The sequence below is a fragment of the Pleurodeles waltl genome, chromosome 5, assembly GCF_031143425.1.
Source record: "Pleurodeles waltl isolate 20211129_DDA chromosome 5, aPleWal1.hap1.20221129, whole genome shotgun sequence".
Lineage (NCBI taxonomy): Eukaryota > Metazoa > Chordata > Amphibia > Caudata > Salamandridae > Pleurodeles > Pleurodeles waltl.
The window spans coordinates 474,430,532-474,452,043 of record NC_090444.1 but is presented as its reverse complement, the minus strand read 5'-3'; the positions used below and the strand labels follow the sequence as shown (position 1 = coordinate 474,452,043).

General features: G+C 44.3%; 1 protein-coding gene across 2 annotated transcripts in view; it reads left to right on the top strand.

Annotated features, from left to right (window-relative positions):
• MTHFD1L (methylenetetrahydrofolate dehydrogenase (NADP+ dependent) 1 like) overlaps positions 1-21,512 on the top strand; it is a 1,484,080-nt gene that overhangs the window by 50,569 nt on the left and 1,411,999 nt on the right. For both annotated transcript variants that reach the window (XM_069234289.1, XM_069234288.1), the window contains exon 2: positions 15,798-15,882. In XM_069234289.1, the coding sequence (XP_069090390.1) occupies positions 15,798-15,882 (85 nt within the window). The remainder of the gene's footprint in view (positions 1-15,797; positions 15,883-21,512) is intronic.

The following is a 21,512-nucleotide window of genomic DNA, read 5'->3' as shown; positions in this document are numbered from 1 at the left end:
TTTACCTTAGGACACGTCTCACTGGGACAAAACTTCACCAGTGGCGTATTGAGAGGCATTCGCCTCACCAAAATAAGGCATGCTTGAAAATAGGAGCTGTGGTAAATTCTTCTTTGAGAAACAAAAAAGGCAGTTTCTGTCTCTCGGGACCATGAATACCTTCTTTCTTTATGCTGCAATCCCATAATGGGTGTTATAATTTCTGAAAAGTGGGGAATAGATCAGTCGGCAAAGCAAAGAAATGAGTGTACTTCTTTCATGAAGCGGGACTGCAAACCCGCCTCAGTTTTCTTGGGACCCATATGTGTAATTCCAAAAGATCAAGCTATCATCTATGTACAGTATGACAAACCAATCCAAATATTCCTTCAGTACCTCATTTTCAAAGAACGGAAATGCTGCTGGAAAGTTACACAAACCAAAAGGCATTACACAATATTCAAACAAACTCCCCCTTCACGAATTCTGATGAGTAGATAGGCACCTCTAAGATCCAATTTTGTACATATTATGGAACGTTTCACCTGATCAAAAAGTACAGGAATGAGTGGTAATGGATATTTTTTTTTTTCTGTGGTCTTATTCAAGATTCTATAGTCTGGGTATGCCCACAATTATTCCTTCTTTTTTGGTACAAAAAATAAAGGAGATGAAATCAGGTTTGAGGAATGGCGAATGAATCCACAAGCTAGTAACTAATCAATGTATCCTTTCAAATGTAGAGTTTCTGGTTCAGTCAAAGCATAGATGCTGCTAACCGGTAACACAACTGTCTGTTGCGATTATCAGTGGCTCAAAAAAGTGGCTTATTTTCTACTCTGCTGCCTCTTGAATGTAATAGACACTAGAATCTAAGGTTACAGTATGAGAAATCCAACCAATATGGAGGTGATGCTGTTGGAGCCAAGGGATCCAAAAATAGCACCAAATAGAAGTGTATCAATAAGGTCAAAAAGGGTGGTCTCAGAATGCCTGTTGTCACCAATCGTTATGATATCATTGGTATGGTAGATAATAAATCCTAAAAACAGCTCGGATCTTCTACTGCCCTGACAGGCTTGGGTTGTTGCTTAGAAAGAAAGGCAACCCCTATGGTCCAAGCAAATTCTAAATATAGAAAATTGCCAGTGGCTCCAGAATCCAGTAAGATTAGGATATTCTTGGGTTTTTGTTTTCAGAGTCCCACAGTAACTCTGATAGTGAAGTGTTTGGGAATATGTTCTACTGTATTAGCCACACAATGTAAGACAGCATGACATTTCTTTCCCCTCCGAGGGTTCTAGATTTCTGCCGGTTTACAGGATGTGTCTGAAAAGACAGTCAAGGCTGCAAATGTTCCGGGAGTTTTGGGCCGTATGGTAACAATGCCTGGCAAAAGTACCCCTTTTTCCTCAATACAAACACACATTTTGCTGACATCCTCGTTCTTTTTCATCTTGAGTCAAGGGACCACAAAAACAACCCCTCCTTTCCCCCCCCTGTAAAAATCTGCATAGGTTCACTAGTATCTGAAGTATGTTTTTCTTGTTTTCCTTTGCAATACACCAAAACAGGAGGCATGTCTTTTCTAGGCTTTTCTCCTTTTCTTTCGCCTTGTCTGTGATCTAATGTGACTACTAAATCAATGATTGCAAACCTCTTTTTTGGAGGGTCCACAATTTGAGAAAGGACGTCTTCATAAAATAGAGAGGTCCTCTTTCCTCCAGCCATTGGGTTTTTGCCATTAACCTATTAAAGTTAGTCACATAAGACAAACCGGTGCTTGTGCCCTGCTTTAGATTGATTAACTCTGTATGATTTACTGTCATGAAGGTATGTTTAGTAAATAGACTATGCAACAAAAGAAAATGATGAAATATGGTATATAGCAGTGATTGTGTCATGACCACACAAACTTGTCAAATCAAAGAAGTGCATGAGAAAAGCAAAGAGATATCCTCAGTGGAGACAGCAAAGCCCAAACTGGAAGAAGGTTTGCAGAGTAATCTTGCGCTTATTTCAAAGGAAGAATCAAGAAGAGAAGATCCAAGATGGCTGCTGTGAGTCCTGAAGGCTAGTTACAGTTCTAGTCTTGCAATCGGTTGGTTGCTAGGTTACGAGCTCTCCAGCTGGAAGCTTTGCACTTCAACTGAGGTCTGACAGGAATCAGCTGTGTGGAGAGAGAGCGCGCTTCAGAACAGAAACTCCTGTGAGGTAAAATTACATTTGAAGATATTATTACAGAAAACGGATAAATATTGTCAAGGTTTATTCGAAGAGTTTGACAGTAGACCGTTCCCGTGGAAGTCGGCAAGGCTACAGAGTTAATGTATGAATTAACCTTATGTTTACAAGCTTCTTGTTTAAGATATTAAAGTCAAAGAAAAAACAAACTTTTAAAAGAGCAAGTATCTACAAATGTCAAGGTTATAAACAAAGGCCAAGTTTAAAGGAGAAACGAACTGTTAACAAATAAGCATTTACAAATTCAATGGTAATAAACCAAAATAGAGTTTAAAAGAGAAACGAACTTAAATAAACAAGCATTTACAACTACAAGTTATCGACAGATGTCGAAGTAAGGAAGGAGAAACGAACTTTAATAAACAAGTATTTACAAATACAAGTATTGACAGAAGTCACAATAAGACAGGAGAAATTAAATAACATCAGCTGATTTGAAGAACGCATTATCACCAAATATATATAGCAACATAAAACCAATCTCTAACAAAGGTTGAGAAGTTCTTCCAGAATCCGTAATAGGCATTTTTTTAAGAAGAGCTATCATTTATAGAGAGAAGCAAGGCTACAGAGAACTCTGGGTGAGTGAAGAAATAATCGAATTAAAGAGAATTAAGTGTTGAGAGTAGACAGTGAAAAACTGATGTTGTATGTCCCTAGTAATTGCGACTGGGACTCTTGCAGGTGCTGTATCCAATCTTAGATGTGAAGAGGCAGACTGAGTACTGGCGTTCATCATCTCTGTGGCAGTCTCTCTACAATCCCATTCCCCTTTCCCCTTTTTCAGGTGAATGGAAAACCACTTTTCGGACTCGATACGGATTATTTGAATATCAAGTGATGCCTTATGGGTTATGCAATGCTCCCGCTGCCTTCCAGCATTTCGTTAATGATATATTACGAGAATTCCTCGACCGGATTGCCGTGGTTTATATAGATGACATTTTAATCTTTTCTGACAATCTACAGGAGCACATTTACCATGTTCGATCCATCCTCACAAGGTTGCAAGAAAACCATCTCTATGTAAAATTGGAGAAGTGTGCATTTCATGTGGGACGAGTTGAGTTCTTAGGATTCATTTTGTCACCAGAAGGAGTTAGTATGGATCCTGCCAAGATAAAGACAGTGCAACATTGGCCTTCTCCTTGCAATGTCAAAGAGATCCAGAGTTTCTTGGGGTTCGCTAATTTTTATCGAAGATTCATATCCAATTTTTCTCAAACAGTTACACCCATTACTCGATTGTTGAAGAAAGGAGTGAAGTTTGAGTGGACAAAAGAAGCTGAAAAGGCTTTTAATTTTTTGAAGAATTCCTTCGTCTCAGCTCCAATCTTGGTCCACCCCAATCCAGATGAGCCATATTATGTGGAGGCAGATGCTTCAGATGTTGCCATAGGAGGTATCCTTTCCCAGCGTCATAAAGATACAGGTCAATTACATCCAGTGGTCTATTTCTCTCGAAAATTAACACCACCAGAGATAAATTATTCAATTGCGGATAAGGCGCTATTGGCAGTCAAAAACATTTCGTGAGTGGAGGCATTACATTTTGGGAGCTAAGCATAAAGTGACCGTTTACACGGACCCCCGAAATTTACAGTTTTTAAAATCAGCTCGAACTCTAACAGCTAGACAACTGCGTTTGTCGCTATATTTTGCAGACTTTGATTTTGTTATCCCTTTCAGACCAGGAAAAGTAAATGGGAAGGCAGATGCTCTATCTCGAATTGATACCGGTGCAGTTAAAGAGCCTCCAGAAAAATAATTGATTATTCCACAAGAGAAGTTCATATCTGCCATATTGTATGAAAATTTAACCAAAGAAATTCAAGAAAACCTAACATTCGAAGGAATGCTGAAGTGGTCCAAAGAAGGCCAAGGAAGAGAAATCAAAAAACGTTTGCCATACTTTAAAGGTGCACTGTATGTCCGACTGTGGAGCTGCAAGAAAAAATTCTTCAGGCTTATCATGACGATCAATTGGCTGGACACAAAGGAAGTCAAAAGACTCAACATCTAATACAACAAGAATTTTGGTGGCCAAAAATGAAAACTCAGATAAGACAATATGTGTCAACTTGTGACAAATGTCAAAGAGGGAAATCAAATAGAACAGCTTCACAAGGTCTGTTAAGACCTTTGCCCACTGCACCCCATGCCTGGCATACTGTTATTATGGATCTTATAGTGGACCTCCCTAGTAGCCAAGGTTTTAACACTATCCTAGTTTTTGTAGACCCTTTCACTAAAATGGCGCATTTCATTCCTTTGAAAGAAATCCCTCGAGCCCCACAGGTTGCACAGTTGTTTACACAACACATAGTACGCGCCCATGGTATCCCAAAAATTCTAGTTTCAGACAGGGGGTCCCAATTTGTTTCTCGCTTTTGGAAGGCCTTTAGTAAAAGATTAGGAATTGATTCTCGTTACTCTACCAGTTACCATCCTGAAACCGATGGGCAAACAGAGAGAGTGAATCAAGAGTTAGAACAGTATTTAAGACTCAATTTATTCGATAAAGAGAAGGAATGGCCCGAGTTGATGTGGGCAGCTGAATTTGCTTACAATAATGCTGTTCATTCCACCACTGGGTTCACCCCCTTTTATCTGAAACATGGTAGACATCCTAATGTAATGTTGGGTAAAGAAGATGATTCAGTGCCTGCAGTAGAAGAGATGGTAAGGGATTTGCAGACCACGTTAGTTAGGGCTAGAAAAAACATCATTCAAGCAAAAGACTCATACAAGACTCAGGCTGATAGAAAAAGAAGAGAGAGCCCCATTTATTCGAAAGGAGACAGTTTGGTTATCCACTCGTCATTTACGTCTCAAAGGAAATCGCAAATTTCAGCCACGATTTATAGGCCCATTCAAAGTTGACCAGATGATCAATCCAGTGGCAGTTAAATTGCAGTTGCCAGCTCATCTAAAAATACATCCTGTTTTCCATGTCTCCTTGTTAAAGAACAGTCCTCCAAATTTACGTCAAAACTCCCCTCCAATTCCTATCCAGATTAGCTCTGCAGAAGAGTATGAGGTCAATGAAATCTTAGATTCCAAAATCCGTAATGGCCAGCTTTATTATCTAATTGATTGGAAAGGTTATGGTCCAGAGGAACGATCCTGGGAGCCGCACGAGTATGTACATGCTTCAAGATTAGTGAGAAACTTTCATAGAACCTACCCAAGCAAACCTAAATTGGAGAACTGTTCCTTGAGGGGGAGTACTGTCATGACCACACAAACTTGCCAAGTCAAATCAAAGAAGTGCATGAGAAAAGCAAAGCGATATCCTCCGTGGAGACAGCAAAGCCCAAACTGGAAGAAGGTTTGCAGAGTAATCTTGCGCTTATTTCAAAGGAAGAATCAAGAAGAGAAGATCCAAGATGGCCGCTGTGAGTCCTCAAGGTTAGTTACAGTTCTAGTCTTGCAATCGGTTGGTTGCTAGGTTACGAGCTCTCCAGCTGGAAGCCTTGCATTTCAACTGAGGTCTGACAGGAATCAGCTGCGTGGAGAGAGAGAGCGCGCTTCAGAACAGAAACTCTTGTGAGGTAAAATTACATTTGAAGATTATATTACAGAAAACGGATAAATATTGTCAAGGTTTATTCGAAGAGTTTGATAGTAGACCTTTCCCGTGGAAGTCGGCAAGGCTACCGAGTTAATGTATGAATTAACCTTATGTTTACAAGGTTCTTGTTTAAGATATTAAAGTCAAAGAAAAAACGAACTTTAAAAGAGCAAGTATCTACAAATGTCAAGGTTATAAACAAAGGCCAAGTTTAAAGGAGAAAAGAACTGTTAACAAATAAGCATTTACAAATTCAATGGTAATAAACCAAAATAGAGTTTAAAAGAGAAACAAACTTAAATAAACAAGCATTTACAAGTTATCGACAGATGTCGAAGTAAGGAAGGAGAAACTAACTGTAAACAACAAGCATTTACAAATACAAGTTATCAACAAATGTCGAAGTAAGAAAGGAGAAACGAACTTTAATAAACAAGCATTTACAAATACAAGTATTGACAGAAGTCACAATAAGACAGGAGAAATTAAATAACATCAGCTGATTTGAAGAACGCATTATCACCAAATATATATATATATATATATATATATATATATATATATATATATAGCGCAACATAAAACCAATCTCTAACATGGTTGAGAAGTTCTTCCAGAATCAGTAATAAGCATTTTTTAAGAAGAGCTAGCATTTATAGAGAGAAGCAAGGCTACAGAGAACTCGGGGTGAGTGAAGAAATAATAGAATTAAAGAGAATTAAGTGTTGAGAGTAGAAAGTGAAAAACTGATGTTGTATGTCCCTAGTAATTGCAACTGTGACTCTTGCAGGTGCTGAATCCAATCTTAGATGTGAAGAGGCAGACTGAGTACTGGCATTCATCATCTCTGTGGCAGTCTCTACCATCCCATTCCCCTTTCCCCCTCCGGGGTACTCAGCACGAAGGATTAATATTCGTTGTGAGTAGCTCGGGTCGGGACTGAGGAGTTATCTTCGGCTTCTGAGGAAATCGAATTGAAGTATCCTGACAGATTGATAAAGACACTATAGTTAGCATTGCCACCTTTGAAACGTCCAGGGACTGCTACTTGCACTGGACTCTGGGTCAAAACGGTGAGATTAGTTTGCTGGGTTCCAGAGGTAGTGGAAGTTGAAGAACCACCAGGTGAGCAGAGAAATGTCCTGGGTGAATATATGTGGTGCGTTTTTGGTATTGATCCTGATGTCTTCCTCTTGGTTTGTATCTTGTAAATTAAGCCTTCAGATGTTGATTCTCAGTTTGTAAAGATTGGACCTTCATTTGCATGCTAGTGAGGGCTCTAGCTAATCCTTCCATAGTGGGAGTATGGGAAGCTTCAGCTGTATCACCAATGGAGTTACCTCCCTTGAGTCAGTGGTTTGGGGAGACTTCTTTAGTCCATTTTTGCTCTGGCAGTTTATAAGCTTGTGGACTTGGCTTTCTGTCAAGTCTCTACTCACCTGGAATCTGCAGGAATGAAGATATTCTTCCCTATGCCTCCTAGGAACAGTCTTCAGTACCAACAAGGAAAACAGGGGTGTCTGAGGGACATACCCAATAGTAACAGGTGGCAAGGAAAGGAAAGGAGAGGGAAGGAAGAGGAAAACAAATCTCCAGTATTGGTACGCCTGTCTGGTTCGTAGCCCAGTCTGAATACCCGGGTTCCCTGGCACTTGTGTTTCCTGAGATAATCACAAAGATAATCAGACCCAATATAGCAAAGTATAATTACATACACAGACGTTTACTAACTGGTCCCTAAACCCCTTACGAAACCACTCACTCTTCACATGAACATCGATGTTTAGTTTTTCTGGAATCACAATTTAAAATCGCAGTTTATGGGGAAGTTAGATCTTAAACTGTATTTCTGAAAATGCTGCTTTTAGAAAGTTAGATTTTTTTTTTTTTTAACTTTAGCTATTTGGTGCCTGCTGCCTGTATCTGATCACTTGTCTGAGGTGGGTGACAGCTGGATTTTGTGTATTCCCTCTAAACAACCACACACAATGGGAGCTTAGGTGTGACTGGATGGGATTGGAGGGAGGAGCTGACCATAGCCTTAAACTTATGCTTGAATAGGCTGTGTTCAGTCCACACAAAGGACTGCATATCCCCTTGTAGTGAGTCTGGAACCTGGGTAGGAAGGGCGGACCTCTGTGTATTTTAAAGACTTGTTTGAAGTCTTCCCCCCCCCCCCCCCCCCCCCCTCTTCAAAGACCCCACTGGGTATAAGAATTGGACCTCAGACACTACCACTTCGGTATGCTTCTGGACCTGTGGATATCCTGCCAGGAAGAACTGCTGTGGTGCTACAAGGACTGCCTCTCTACTGGGCTGCTACTCTGGAAGAACTGCTGGTTGGCTGTGCTGGCCTGCTGCCCTCCTTACCTGGTGAGAAGGACTGGACCTGCATCTCTCCAACCCCAATCCCAGAGTGACTAAGGGTCGGCTGATTGGTTTCCTGATCTGAAATCTCAGGGACAGAAGACTTCCAGCCAAAACAACATTACAACTGGACTCTGCCATCTGTGAGCCTGACCTGACGAGGTGCCACCCAAGTCCTGGACCCTTAGAAGTAGATCTTCAGGCACTGCTTTAACAAAACCATAGCATCTCCGCAGTTGCGTGCGCAGAACCAGTGCATTTCTGTTTTTGCATGGATAAAACCAGTGTGTTGCTCTCAGAACCAAAACCGTGGTGTTTTCTTCAGCACATGGTCCTTGCCTTTCTGTTGGTGACCGCCTCGACACAGACACCAAAACCTGCATTGCAGCCTCTGAGCCCACCGGAATCAGCACATCGCTTCAAAGTCAACACAGCCGGCACTTAAACCGAAACACCATCGCATCTCTTAACTGGTTCATGGCTACCGCTGCACGGAGAACCTTGACACATCTCCTCAACTGCGTGGGCAAAATCGATGTATATCCTCTGATCTGGTTCAGACCCAATGCAACGCTCCAGCACTATGATTTTAAGGTACTTTGATTCAGCGGACCCTGTGAGGTCCTTGTAGCTGGCCCACGCTCCATCTTGGTTTGCCTGAACTTTTGACTTTGTCCAAATCTGGCACGACCAGATATCCTCGGTTGGCACCTTTCTCTTCTAAGTGCTTTTACAGTTCATTTTTTCAGAAATCCATAACTCCAGTTCTACTTATTTGATTTTTGTTGTTTTGGTCTTGTTGTATTCATTAAATTAAGTTCGGTTTTTCTAACCATGTGTGGTATCTTTTTGTGGGGGTTTTCACAGTTTTACTGGTTGAAGTGTTGCACAAATACACACACATTGCTTCTTAAGTTATACCTGACTGCTCTGAGGGTGAGTACAGGTTAATTTATGGTGTGTTTATTATTTACCCTGACTAGAATTTTCGTTCCTCCTTTCTCAGGGTGCATACTTCTGTCATCCAGAACCCCAAATCTGTTAGTGACTTCTAGTTGCAGATTCCTTACATTAGACTTTTCCCCCAGGCATCAGACTGGATCCGGAGATTTTTTTTCTTCGTGCAATACCCTTGCGCATTGGTAGGTGGCGTCAGTTGACTCCACAGGTGTCATTGGCGTCATAGACGCCGTGATGACATCAGGAGTAATACATAGATGCAGCCTCAGCGCAGTGACGTTGGTTCTTTCTTTCCGCACCATGCGCTGACCTGGAGAGAGCTACCCTGGTCTCTTTTTGACAGTTTGACTGTTTTGAATTTTTTGGTGCATCGATGTCCCTGAAGACCGGTTTGAAGCCATGCAAGGACTGTCACTGCATGATGTCGGCGAAGGATCTGCATCAGATCTGTTTGTGGTGCTTGGAGCGCGACCACGACCTGAAGTCATGCAGCAGAGTGCCGGGTCATGCACCCGAAGGCCTTGAGAGAGCGGTCCTTCAAGCTCATGACGACCCGGTGCTTGACTCTGCATAGGTCCCGGTCTGTCTCGAAGGGAATGTCTCGAGACCCTTCGCAGAGCCACCACCATTCTTCATCCTCCAAGTCTTCGGGCACATGTAAAAGTCGTTGAAGCGGTCCCGTCACCCTTTGACTTCACCCAATCGCTAGGCTGATGGGACGCGGGAGGAGCATCAACGCTCATGGCCCCAGTCTTCGAGCCTGCTTCTGGGTCTGCTCCATGCTTCCCCGAATTTCTGGGAGCCACAGCGACCCCTAAGGGGTTCGGGCAAGGGGCCTTTTGGGTTCCACGCCAGCGGCTTTGGCTCAGGCCACCAAGGTCCCCTCCAGATCAGCTCGCGAATCCGCACCAAAGCCGGTCGTACTACTGAGACCTTCCCCGGGGCCGGTTCAGTTGTTGCCGCTCCCGATGTCAGTGGTGCCCACCATAGACGTCAACCTGATCCTTATCCCTGACGACTCTGAGACAGAACGGCGTCGGCCAACGCCACCTCTGTCTTCGATGGGGCAAACTCACCCCAGGTCGGATTTGAACCCTTTTCCTTACGGGTACGAATTAGTGGAAGGATTGGAGAGGTCCCTGGACCCTTATGAATACCAGGATGACCCATCTTTGGTCTGGGCACAGGGATTGGGCGAGGCCAGTGGACTGGACACTTCTCCAGATGTTGGCATGCTGTCTCCTCATACCGTGGCTACGGCGAAGGGAGCGACTTACCCTATGGTGGTCAATAGGGTGGCTGAGGTCCTTGGCCTTGAGCTACCTACTGTACAGGTCAGGTCCAATCTCCTGACTGAGATGCTTAAGCCAGGGGCTTCCACATCTGAGCCCCTTTTGCCATTCAATGAAGCCCTCACCAATGTCCATTTGGATACTTTGTCCAAACCCAACACAGGGGCTCCTGTGAACAGGACTATTGCACGCTGCCATCGGCCCACCCCGAACGACACTAAATTCCTGTCCCAACACCCCATGTCTGAGAGTCTAGTCATCCAGGCTTGCTCTTCCTCAGGCGCATTCCCTTCTGCACCCAGGGGCAGGGAATCAAAGGCTGGAACAATTTGGGAAGAAGTTGTTTTCTTACTCCAGTCTTGCGCTGTGGTCTGTGAACACCGCATGCCTTTTGGGCAGCTATACCCACACTCTGTGGGATACGGCCATGCAGGTTCTGCTGCTAATACCGAAGGAGGCCCGGCTATCATCTCCCAAGCTGTCAAAAATGGAAGAGATTGGGTAAAGTTCATGATCCGAAGTGGGCTGGACACGACCGACTCTCTGGGCAGATCGGTTGCTATGACGGTGGCTTTGAGAAGCCACGCCTGGTTGCATACTTCTGGTGTTTTGGGGGATGTCCAACAGTCTCTTAGGAATGTGCCCTTTGATGGATCCCGTCTCTTTGGAGACCAGGCGGACTCGGCCTTAGAGAGATTCATGGACTCCCCGGCTATGGATCGGTCCCTTGGCCTTTCTGCTGCCCCTTGACCTCAACAGTCCGCCCTTTGCCCCTTTTGTGGTCACAGAAGGGGCTTCCTGTCGCATCTCCCACCAACCCACTGTGCGACCCATGCTGTTAAGACGCTGCGTGGCTGGAGACGCGGAATCTCACGTGGGCATGGGATAGGGAACCAAAGGTCTGCCCAGTCCACCTCTGCCCCCGCTGCATCCTCTATACCCTCCTATTTTGTCCCCTCACTCCAATCCAGTTGGCGGCAGGATTTGCCATCACCTGCCGCACTGGAAATCTATCACTACAGACAGGTGGGTTTGGCAGATAGTTTGAAAGGGCTATTCCCTCCCTTCGAATCTGCCCCACGAACCATGCCTCCATTAATCAGCCAACTTCCAGAGGATCATTTGGCACCTCTCCCCCAAGGAAGTTGCGGCTCTTTTGGCCAAGGGAGCCATAGAGAAGGTCCTCGGTTGTTATTTCCGCTACTTTATGGTGCTGGAAAAGGACAAGGGCTTCCGTCCTATCCTAGACCTTCGGGACCTCAACTACTTCCTCAAGAAGGAGAAATTCAAAATGCTCACCCTGGCTCAGGTCCTGTCTGCCTTAGCCCCAGCAGACTGGATGGTAGCGTTGGACTAGCAGGTCGCTTTTTTCCACATTCCCATCCTTCCTGCCCACAGACGTTACCTGCCATTCATGGTAGGTCATGAGCACTATCAGTTAACCATGCTCCCCTTCAGCCTTACCAGCGCCCCTTGGGTGTTCACGAAAGTGATGGTGGTGGTTGCAGCTCATCTGCTCAGGTTAGGGGTCTCAGTCTTTCCCTACCTCGATGACTGGCTGAAGGCGGACTCGCACCCAGAAAGTCGCCTTCCACCTTCAGACTATGGCGAGCCTCCTGCACACGCTAGGGCTCACTATCAATGTGCTGAAGTCACACCTGACTCCCTCTCAGATGCTCCCTTTCATCTGAGCTGCTCTAGACACAGCTCAGTTTTGGGCTTATCCTCCCGAAAAGCGAGTCCAAGATATTCTGGCTATGATTCCAATCTTTCAGCCTCTGTCTTGTGTTTCGGTAAGACTGACTCTGAGGCTGCTGGGCAGCATGGCCTCCTGCATCCTGCTAGTGACACATGCCAGGTGGCATATGCGGGCTCTGCAGTGGGACTTGAAGTTCAAGTGGGCGCAGCATCAGGGGAATCTCTCTGACATGGTCCAGATCTCGGAGGGGACTGCGAAAGACCTGCAGTAGTGGCTTTCGAATCCGCATTGGGTCCATGGCAGATCCCTCTCCCTTCCCCAGCCAGATCTAATCCATAGTGACAGAAGGGTTGGGGCGGCCACATGGGAGAGGCGGAACCCAGACGTCTCAGGTCTCCGGAGACGTCTGGGCTCCATTTCCATCTTCTGGATCTCTGGGCGATCAGGCTTGTGTTGAAAGCATTTCTTCCCTCTCTCAAAGGGAAAGTAGTGCAAATGTTCACGGACAATACTACTGCCATGTGGTACTGCAACAAACATCGCGGGGTAGAGTCCTGGACCATTTGTCAGGAGGCACTACACCTCTGGACATGGCTGGAACATCAGGGCATTACCATGGTGGTTCAACATGTGGCAGGTTCTGAAACGGAGCGGACCAATTCAGCCGTCCATGCATAGCAGATCACGAATGGCGTCTCCATCCAGAGGTGGTGGAAGGTCTCTTTCAGCAGTGGGGAGAGACTTGGTTAGATCTGTTCACTTCTGCAGAGAATGCGCAAAGTCGGCTGTTTTGTGCGTTGGAGCTACCCTGGCTGATGAAGGGTGATGCCCCGAAACCTGTCCCAGGATGCTTGTTTCTGGTCCAGGGTGGACCTTGCCTGGCAATTCGGGCTGGACTGTTCCCATGGGGAAGAGGGTCAAGACTGATTTGCATATGGCTGGGTCTAAACTGGAGTGGCATGGCAGGCAAAAAAACTGATGGATTAAACCCAGATCTGTGACTGGGGGTGAATGCTTTATTTTCTGCATTCCGTCCATCTGTTTTTGCATCCATTCTTGTTTGTGGATCCTGACAAAGTGGTGTTGTGCACTTAGGCTTCCTTCCTTCCCAAGAGTGTAACACCTTTTCATGCAGGCCAGTCCATCACCCTGCCTACTTTGTATGCACCCCCGCATCCTTCCCATGAAGAGGAGACACTCCACCGTCTGGACCCAAAAAGAGCGCTGGCGTTCGATCTAAATCGTACTAAAGATTTCCGGGTGGATGATCAACTCCGTCGTGTATGTGGGTGCGAAGAAAGGGAAGGCGGTGCAAAAAAACGTACTATCTGTCAATGGGTACTTCTTTGACTCAAGATTTGCTACACTTTGGCCAAGAAGCAACCCCCTGAGGGCTTGCACGCTCCTTCCACCAGAGCAACTGTTGCTGCCACTGTGTTAGTACTCAGAGTTCCTGTCCTGGATATCTGCCAGGCAGCTACGTGGGCATCCCTGCACACGTTTGCTAAACATTACTGCCTGGACAGTCGGGTCCGCCAGGACGGCTGCTTTGGTCATTCGGTACTGCAGGACTTTCTAGTATGATCTTGGTTTGCAGCCCACCTCAGAGGATGGCATTGCTTAGATATCTATTCTAAAGTAAGGAATCTGCAATTAGAAGTCTCTATCAGATGTACAAGTTACTTAACTTTGGTAATGAAATATCTGGTAGAGACATGTTCTAGTTGCAGATTCCTTATCGACCCACCCATCATCCCTACTTGAGAACTGATTACCAGGGACAGGGATTTCCCCTTCAGTTCCTTAGCTCTGGTGCACCAATCTCTGTGTTCTTAGCGGCTCTGTGCTTTGATGGGGAAAGTCGTTAAAAGTAACTGTTACTGTGCTGAGGCGGTGTCTATGTACTCCTGACATCGTCACAGCAACTATGGCGCTCGCGGAGTCTACCAATGCCACCTACTGACGCGCAAGGGTATTTCTCAAAGAAACATTCTTCGGATCCAGTCTGACGCCTGGGGGAAAATTCGAAGGTAAGGAATCTGCAACTAGAATATGTCCCTACTAGATCTTTTTTTACTGAAGGTAAGTAACTTGTACTTTAATAACTGACCTATTCCCCATTTCCAGTGGTGCCCTTCTCAAAAGGCATTCTGCTCTGGGATGGAGCAGAACCGTAATCCCGGACAATTAACGCATTCTGCGGGTACTGATGACTCTAGAAAAGACAACTGCTTGAGGATTGTGGGCCTGCTACAGTGCTAAAGGTGTCCTCCTAAGGACGCCTACTGCTGAAAGGAGGTGTCTTTCCTGTCTAGCAGTGTCTCTTTCTGTCCCAATACCTATGTCGTTTAGTTCTTGACATCTTTTATGGCGCAAATAGGAAGCAAAAATTCACAGCTGCCCTGCCTTGTGGAGTTTGCACTCCAACTTGGTGATGGGGCGGGAGCATGGGGGGTAGGGGAGAGAGCGTGGGGGGGAGGGGGTCAAAGATTTTTTTTTATTTAACCTCTACCAATCCTCAGGAATGCTAAAAACTAACTATGTTTATTAAGAATCTAGTAGCCGTGTGTCGACCCCGTAGAACTGCACATATACCACATCCATCATAATGATCCTGGTCACGTTGATCTGGCATACAGCATTCATCTGTACATCTTTATGGCAAATATTTATTAATCCCTTTTTGAGTCACACTTGTGGGTATAATTGGGGCCTTGCTTTAATGAGAAGCGGGGTGTGCACACTCTGCTACCGCTGATGATGATAACCTCTAGCCACTCCCTGGGAATGTTCTCTGCCTACTGTGCTTTAGTTTTGCTTCTGCTTCTCGAACAAGAGCACTCTGTTCGATGCTTTAGTGTACTGCAGTGTTTCTCGCTGGCATTATTCACCCCTTCTGTACCCTTCCTTCAGATTTCCTTCCTCCCTAACGTGATAAACGTGTTTGGTGGGATCTTGTGCAGCTCGTATAGGTGACTTCTTCATAGTTTTAGCAGGCTCAATTTTCCTGTTTTGCAGCTTCTTCTTAGTGACCCCTTTGTGGTTTTGCAATTCCCTGTTTCCCTTCTGGGGCCAAGCCTCTTCCTTCTTTCATGAGGATCTGGCAGTAAATGCAATTGTGTTTTTTCCCGTCTGGATTGTTCATGTGACAAGGGCTCCATGTTTTGGGCTGCAACTGTGCTGTTCAACTTTCTCCTCTCTTCTTTGGCTTTTAGTGACATTTCTGAAAGCAGTGCTTGTTTGACGGGATGCTTGCTGACTTCTGAGCTGTCTTTTTGGGTGCTGGACCTCGTTTGGATGGTCATCTGGAGATCTGAGTACCCACTAAGCATAGTGTAGGCTTCTCCCGTCCTTATACCTCCAGTGTGTGACGTATCTAGAGCCACAGTGAATCGTTTGCTTTGGCATTTTGAGTTTTTGTGAGGTTTGTCGAAGGACCTTTTTAAATTGTTTAAGTTATTAATTATACTAGCAGCTATGTTGTAGTACTACTTTTGCTAACAGTGCATGAATGCCTTGCATGGGTTCTCTCAGGCAAGACCAACCGTCAATGGCCTTCTCATGGAGTTTGAAATTAAAGTGGTCTTTAAATGCTGTTTGCTAATTGCTTTTCAGAATTTTCAGCACTTGTGAATGCATAATTAATGTTCATGCTGAGAATGTGTAAATGTTGCTTTTGCAGAGACCTTGTTGAACGCTCCAAGGACCTGTTGAGCTCCCTGCAGAGAGAACACACCACATTCAAGCCTGTGCTGGCCATTGTACAGGTACGTGAAAGAACTTATTTTCCCCTTATGACGAGTGAAAAGTCCTAGCTAGTTTAACATTGCTGTTTTTCTTTTTTAAGTATTTTAGTGTTTTCATTAACAAATATAACCAAAACCGCTGATTTTCAAGAAATGAAATAGTTTCCTAATGACATTTGGGAAAACCTATTTATGTTGGTATTTGTCTGGCATACCTTCTTAGGTTGTGGCTATAGACAGTGCATGTGCTGTCTCAAAGACTTCTGGATCTACTTTGTAGGTTTCAGCCTGCTCATAGGCTTGCCATTTGCTGGCACCATCATTTGTTCTCCCCATTTGTCCATTGTATTGTATTGTATTGTAATCATATTTATATAGCGCTTACTACCCCTGACGAGGCGTCGAAGCGCTTTTCGATGAGTAGCACGCTACTCCGGAACCCAACAAGAATTAGTGATGGATTAGTATCATTTAATAATGAGTACAGTTTTAGTATTATGAGTTAATTTGAGCCGCGGATATTAGAGTTTGTTAGTTAGATTGACTGGAGTAATGGAGGGGAGGAGGAGGAAAGAAATCCAGAAGTGTTAATTGGGAGTATATTTGTCCATGGCATGCATGCATACGTCCTGCTTCTTCCAAGGTTTGGATCTCTTTGAGAACAGCGATCAACTACTCCTAAACCTCCACGGAGACCATTTTAGGGCATTGTTTTGGTACTACTTTTTTAAGTTTCTTCATGAGGCAACCTCATACCATCTAGTGACATAAGTCATGCTCCCCTCTTTCAACAATGAACTTGTGCGATCACCTGGCTTTATTTCACATTTGGATTTTCCCTTTCCCTTTCCCTTTCCCTTGTCCGTTTATACTTGTTACCAAACCGCAGCACAAACTTTCAATGTGTGTCAGACATACACTAATTTTGAAGTTTACTAGTGGTTGGAGGGCCTAAGCACATAAATGGACTTGTTTAGGAGACTTTACAACTCAACTGTAGTTTTGAATGTAGGATGGCTGCTACATTAACCCCTGTAGAGTCACGTTCACCAAAAAACTATGAAGCAGGAAAAGCCAGTAAATAAGGAAATCATCCTCTAATGTTCATCGGTACGCAATTGTGTTTAAATGGGGATAACATAATCAGCAACCTATCGTAAGTCGCCTTTACCCAGGTGTCTATATGCAGTCGACAAATCTAGATTTAGATACACTTGCAATAACTGAGGATGCCTGTGCGATTCACGGTATAGTGTTCTTGACACTTGCAGTTGCCAAAGCTTCAGAAACCCACTAATTCGCTCCATGGGCTATGCCAGAACCACACATTCCTGAGAGCAGGCTAGCGGGTAGAGGTGGGTCATAGACGTGCTTCTCATCTGGATACTTTGTGTCCTAACATTCTATGGACAAAAAACGCTAGTGAGACTGGCTGATGGGCATCTGGAGGCTTTGGGTTTAATTACAGTTTACCTTTTTTTCTGGTATCTGCTGAGGGGAGTAAAAGGAATATGAGACTGCTGTAGTGTTGATAGTGCCCCTCTTAGGTTTATTCCTAGCTCAATCCTGGCCGAGACCTTTTAAATAGCTAGTAACTGAACAGTGTTACTTTTTCAGGGTCACCACACTGAGTGGTGATACAGTGAGGCATGAGACTGAGGAATAGCAGCAGAGTGATTGTGGCATTGACTAGTCGCATAGTCAGGAAACAGGGTTGGAACTTTGTTCCTGTCGCAGCAAGCTTCGCTGAAACCTCTATCCCCTGTGGGTTCCATATCCATATCTAGAAACTTGTGCCACTTGTAACTTGACCACTTAAGTCTCAGCTTGCTTAATTGTACACAGACACTCGCAGCCTCTTTTCACATACTCAGTCTGTCCCATCACTGTTGTACAAGCAAATGGATGTTTCTGCTAAACAGTCATCCTTAAACATAGGTGGGGCACAGAAAAACATTTGAGGTTAACTTGGGCATTTTGTGCCCAGCACAGAGCATGGTACTAGATTAGAAAAGGCAAGCAGCTTAAGGGCTTATGTTGTCTTTATCCAACTGTCATTTGATCCAGTATTCGTTCACTATTCAAATATCTGGCTAACGTTTTTATATTGCCATTTTTTCTTTAAATGGAGCCAGAAAATGTTCAGATTTTTAAATGTTGGCAACAAAGCTTAAACTACGGAGTGCTGGCTCAGTGACAGGAGAGGGCTTTTAGGTATATATATTTTATGACTAGTAATGGATGATTTGTTCCATCCTTGCATTGCAAAAATAAGACCACTGTGAACTGGATGGGTCTGTGACCTCTATTTTTTTTTGGCCAGGAAAAGTGGCAAATTTCCTCCCATCTCATTCAGAAGTTGCACCATATTTTTGTGCTTAGTTGACGAAATGTGGCATTCTCATCGCAATGTAATGAATCAAAGAGGTATGAAAAGTTCATTGGCTCGTTTTTTTCCTTAAACAAGTTGAGCTAGAGAAACTAAAACAGAGGACATATTATTGATACGGTGTGCAAAAGTACAAAAAGTTCATTCTTTGCTACCTAAAGTGCAAATATAACATGCAAATTAGTTCAGAAGTGTAAAACACAGGTTCATGGCAACGTACTACTAACAAACCAACATCTGGCCTCCACCTGTACACTTTATCATGGTTCATGTAACCTCTGTTATCCTATTGTATATGTACACATCTGCAGTAATAACTTAAGAATTGGTTGTCCGCTAACCAGAATGAATATTCAACATGCACACACATGCCTTAAATAAGGCTCATTAACAGACCCTGTCCAGGAGGACAATTGGGTCTCAACCGTGGGGGTTTAGGTTGTTTGCCTCTGGCCTGGATGTTTTGCTTCACAAATGACCCAGCTGAAGCACTCAAGCACTGACAAAAAAATCTCTGGAATACGCTTCTTAGTCCAAAGAAGACCTTTATTATTTCACCATGCTAGGTTCCTAAAAGGAGATTAGCTTGCTGAAAGCACACGTTTAAAAATGGTCACAGCAATGAAATGAAATAATGTTCAAATGATTCTCCACTGCAATATACACAACAAATATATGTATCTATACTTATAATGCAAAGCAAATAATGAATTACAAAATATGCATCGCCATGAGAAAAGGGCATCACTGCTTCATCGCCCTCCTATTCCGCATCAGATCCCCAGATCGCAGAATTGATCGAGGAGAGAGAGATCAGTTATCCTCACGGGAAGGATGGCACACTCCAGCGTCCTGGGTGTGCCTGAGATCTGCAAACACTCTGTCCCTGGTCCATCTGGTCTCTGCCAGTCAAGACTTTCCCTCTCTCTGCAGATGTTTATTAAAAAAAATGCTGATTGCTTTAGTCCTGCTTTGAAAATACCATGTTAGGACATGGCCACAATCCCAAGGTGATAATTCAAAACAAGTCTGTTCCCTGGCGCGAGTACATTCTTATCAGCCTATACCCTTGGTGGGGAAAAACACGAAGAATAAAAACATGTGCACATTGTACAATGTGGAAAACTACATGCAGCTTTTAACGTAGCAGTGTCTAATGCTAGGATAAAGTCAATAGGCAGAATGAAGCTGGTGGTCACTAAAGTGACAGTGTAGTGCTAGGCTAAATGCAACATGGAGCCAGTGGTCAAAACTCACATATCGTTACTCTGGATTGGGCCTGCAAACTGGGCAAATGCAACCTCTTCCACACTTGACTCAGTGGCAGCGATGGGAAGCAGTCACAGGCTTCATAGGGATGTATTTTGGGGCTGCTGGAGGTCAACGATTCAGTAAAGGAATGTGCAACTCAATGCTTATCCTTTCAAAAAATATGCACTAGTATGCAATTAAACATGCTAGTAGCAATTGAAAATAATTTATTGTCTCCGTGTGCCATTCAGGAGTGTCACTTCCATATTCCACCCTGATCTCTCCTGGCTCCATAATCTCTCCAGTGGACCTTTCTCTTCTGTGGGATATGTAGTATGTAGTGGAAATGCAAATATATATTGGGTGCAGATTTGTCACTCCTAAATGTATGTGTACATAGTCTCCGGTCAAGTTGTGTGTTTTTTTTTTTTTTTTTTTTTACCAAGTGGAATTCATTTTGCAAGATAGCCTTGCCTTTAAGCATGCCTGTGCACACTGTGCTGGAAAGGCAGCATACCAGCTAATGGCTCTTCTCTCATTTGCTGTGGTCGCACATGGCAGTGGGCCAGTGTTGGGTCCTTTGGCGGAAGGAATGGAGCCTGCAGTACTAGCATGGCACATTCCTGACAGGACCGATAGTGATTGTCTCTGGCTTCGGTTCTTGGTGCTGAGCACACAACCGAGCTTATTGGCCTACTCTAGGGCCACCCTATTAGGCCAGGAAACACTTCAACTAATGTAGCCTTCACTTGCTAATGACACTTTAATGAGCTGCAGCCCTTCATGTGCTGACAAAATGGGCAGGTGCAGCCCCATAATGGTCTTGTCATACTGTTGCAGCCGTGCTCAGGCCAATTGCCTTTGGTCATTTTTGGCCACGTACAGACTGGTCACAACACTTGCAGTTCTGGAAAGTCACAGGCTGATCCAAACACACAATCGTAGCACCAATCTGGCTTCATCAATAGTTCTGCTAGGGAGTCTAGGTTCTTGCCTGGAACTGAAGTAGAGCTTCTGCAGAACTGCTGGCTCTCTACTAGACCAATAGCTTATCCTCCAGTAATCCTCTTGTGTATACCCAGTAGGCACTGAGGATGTGCTGCACCTTGCTGGACACACTCCTCACACAGGACTGGAAGGCTTCTTTCTTTTCTAGGAAGGGTGGCTCCTATGTGCTTTAGGAGCAGTATAGTGCACCCCCATCAAGAAAGCCAAACTTAAGATGAAGTCTGGGAGACTGGCTGTCAGGCAGACACCAGTGCTGGTTACAGAGGTGTTCTCCGAGTACTCTGCAGAACACTCTTTTCCTTGGTCACTAACGATTTGAAAATGGAACACAAAGGTAATTGTGGGTTCCAGCTTTTATACACAACTGTCAAGGGATGTGTATCCACTGTAGGAAACTGTAGAAGCAGTTTAGGGTAGCCCTCCTATTAAGTGCCTTTTCTAAATTGTTCTCCGGGCGCAGCCTTTGTGTAGTGATGCTTCTCACAACAGGATAGTCTCCACCCTGAAGCAACCATAAAAGGCTCAAAGAGGTGTGAAGTTTCCACACATAGCTGCCATCAATTCATCTGAAGGAGTAATTGAGGAAGGACAAACCTGAAGGCATCCCCTAAATATTTTCTCACCTTGCAAAAAAGTCTGCAGTCCCACCCTGACCACTGCCATCAACCAAATTGTATAGTTCAGAAAGACTAATCAGCAGCTTCTTCCTAACCAAAAAGACTTATCAAATATTTACAGAAGCTCTCTGCACTTCTGTGTCTAGGTCTCCTCCCTCCAACTTCAGGACTTTAAGCAACACACTTCCATTATCTGGGAACACAACCTGACCTCCATCTTGTGCAGAGGTATCCAAAACGTATCCCACGGACTCAATTGAATACACCATTCATGCACCATGTAGGCTAAATGCAGAACAGGCACACTGGATGTTAGCAAAATGAGCTAGATAAGTGTATAGAACATAACTTTAAAGGATTGGGTCAGTTGGCCTCCACACCATGGA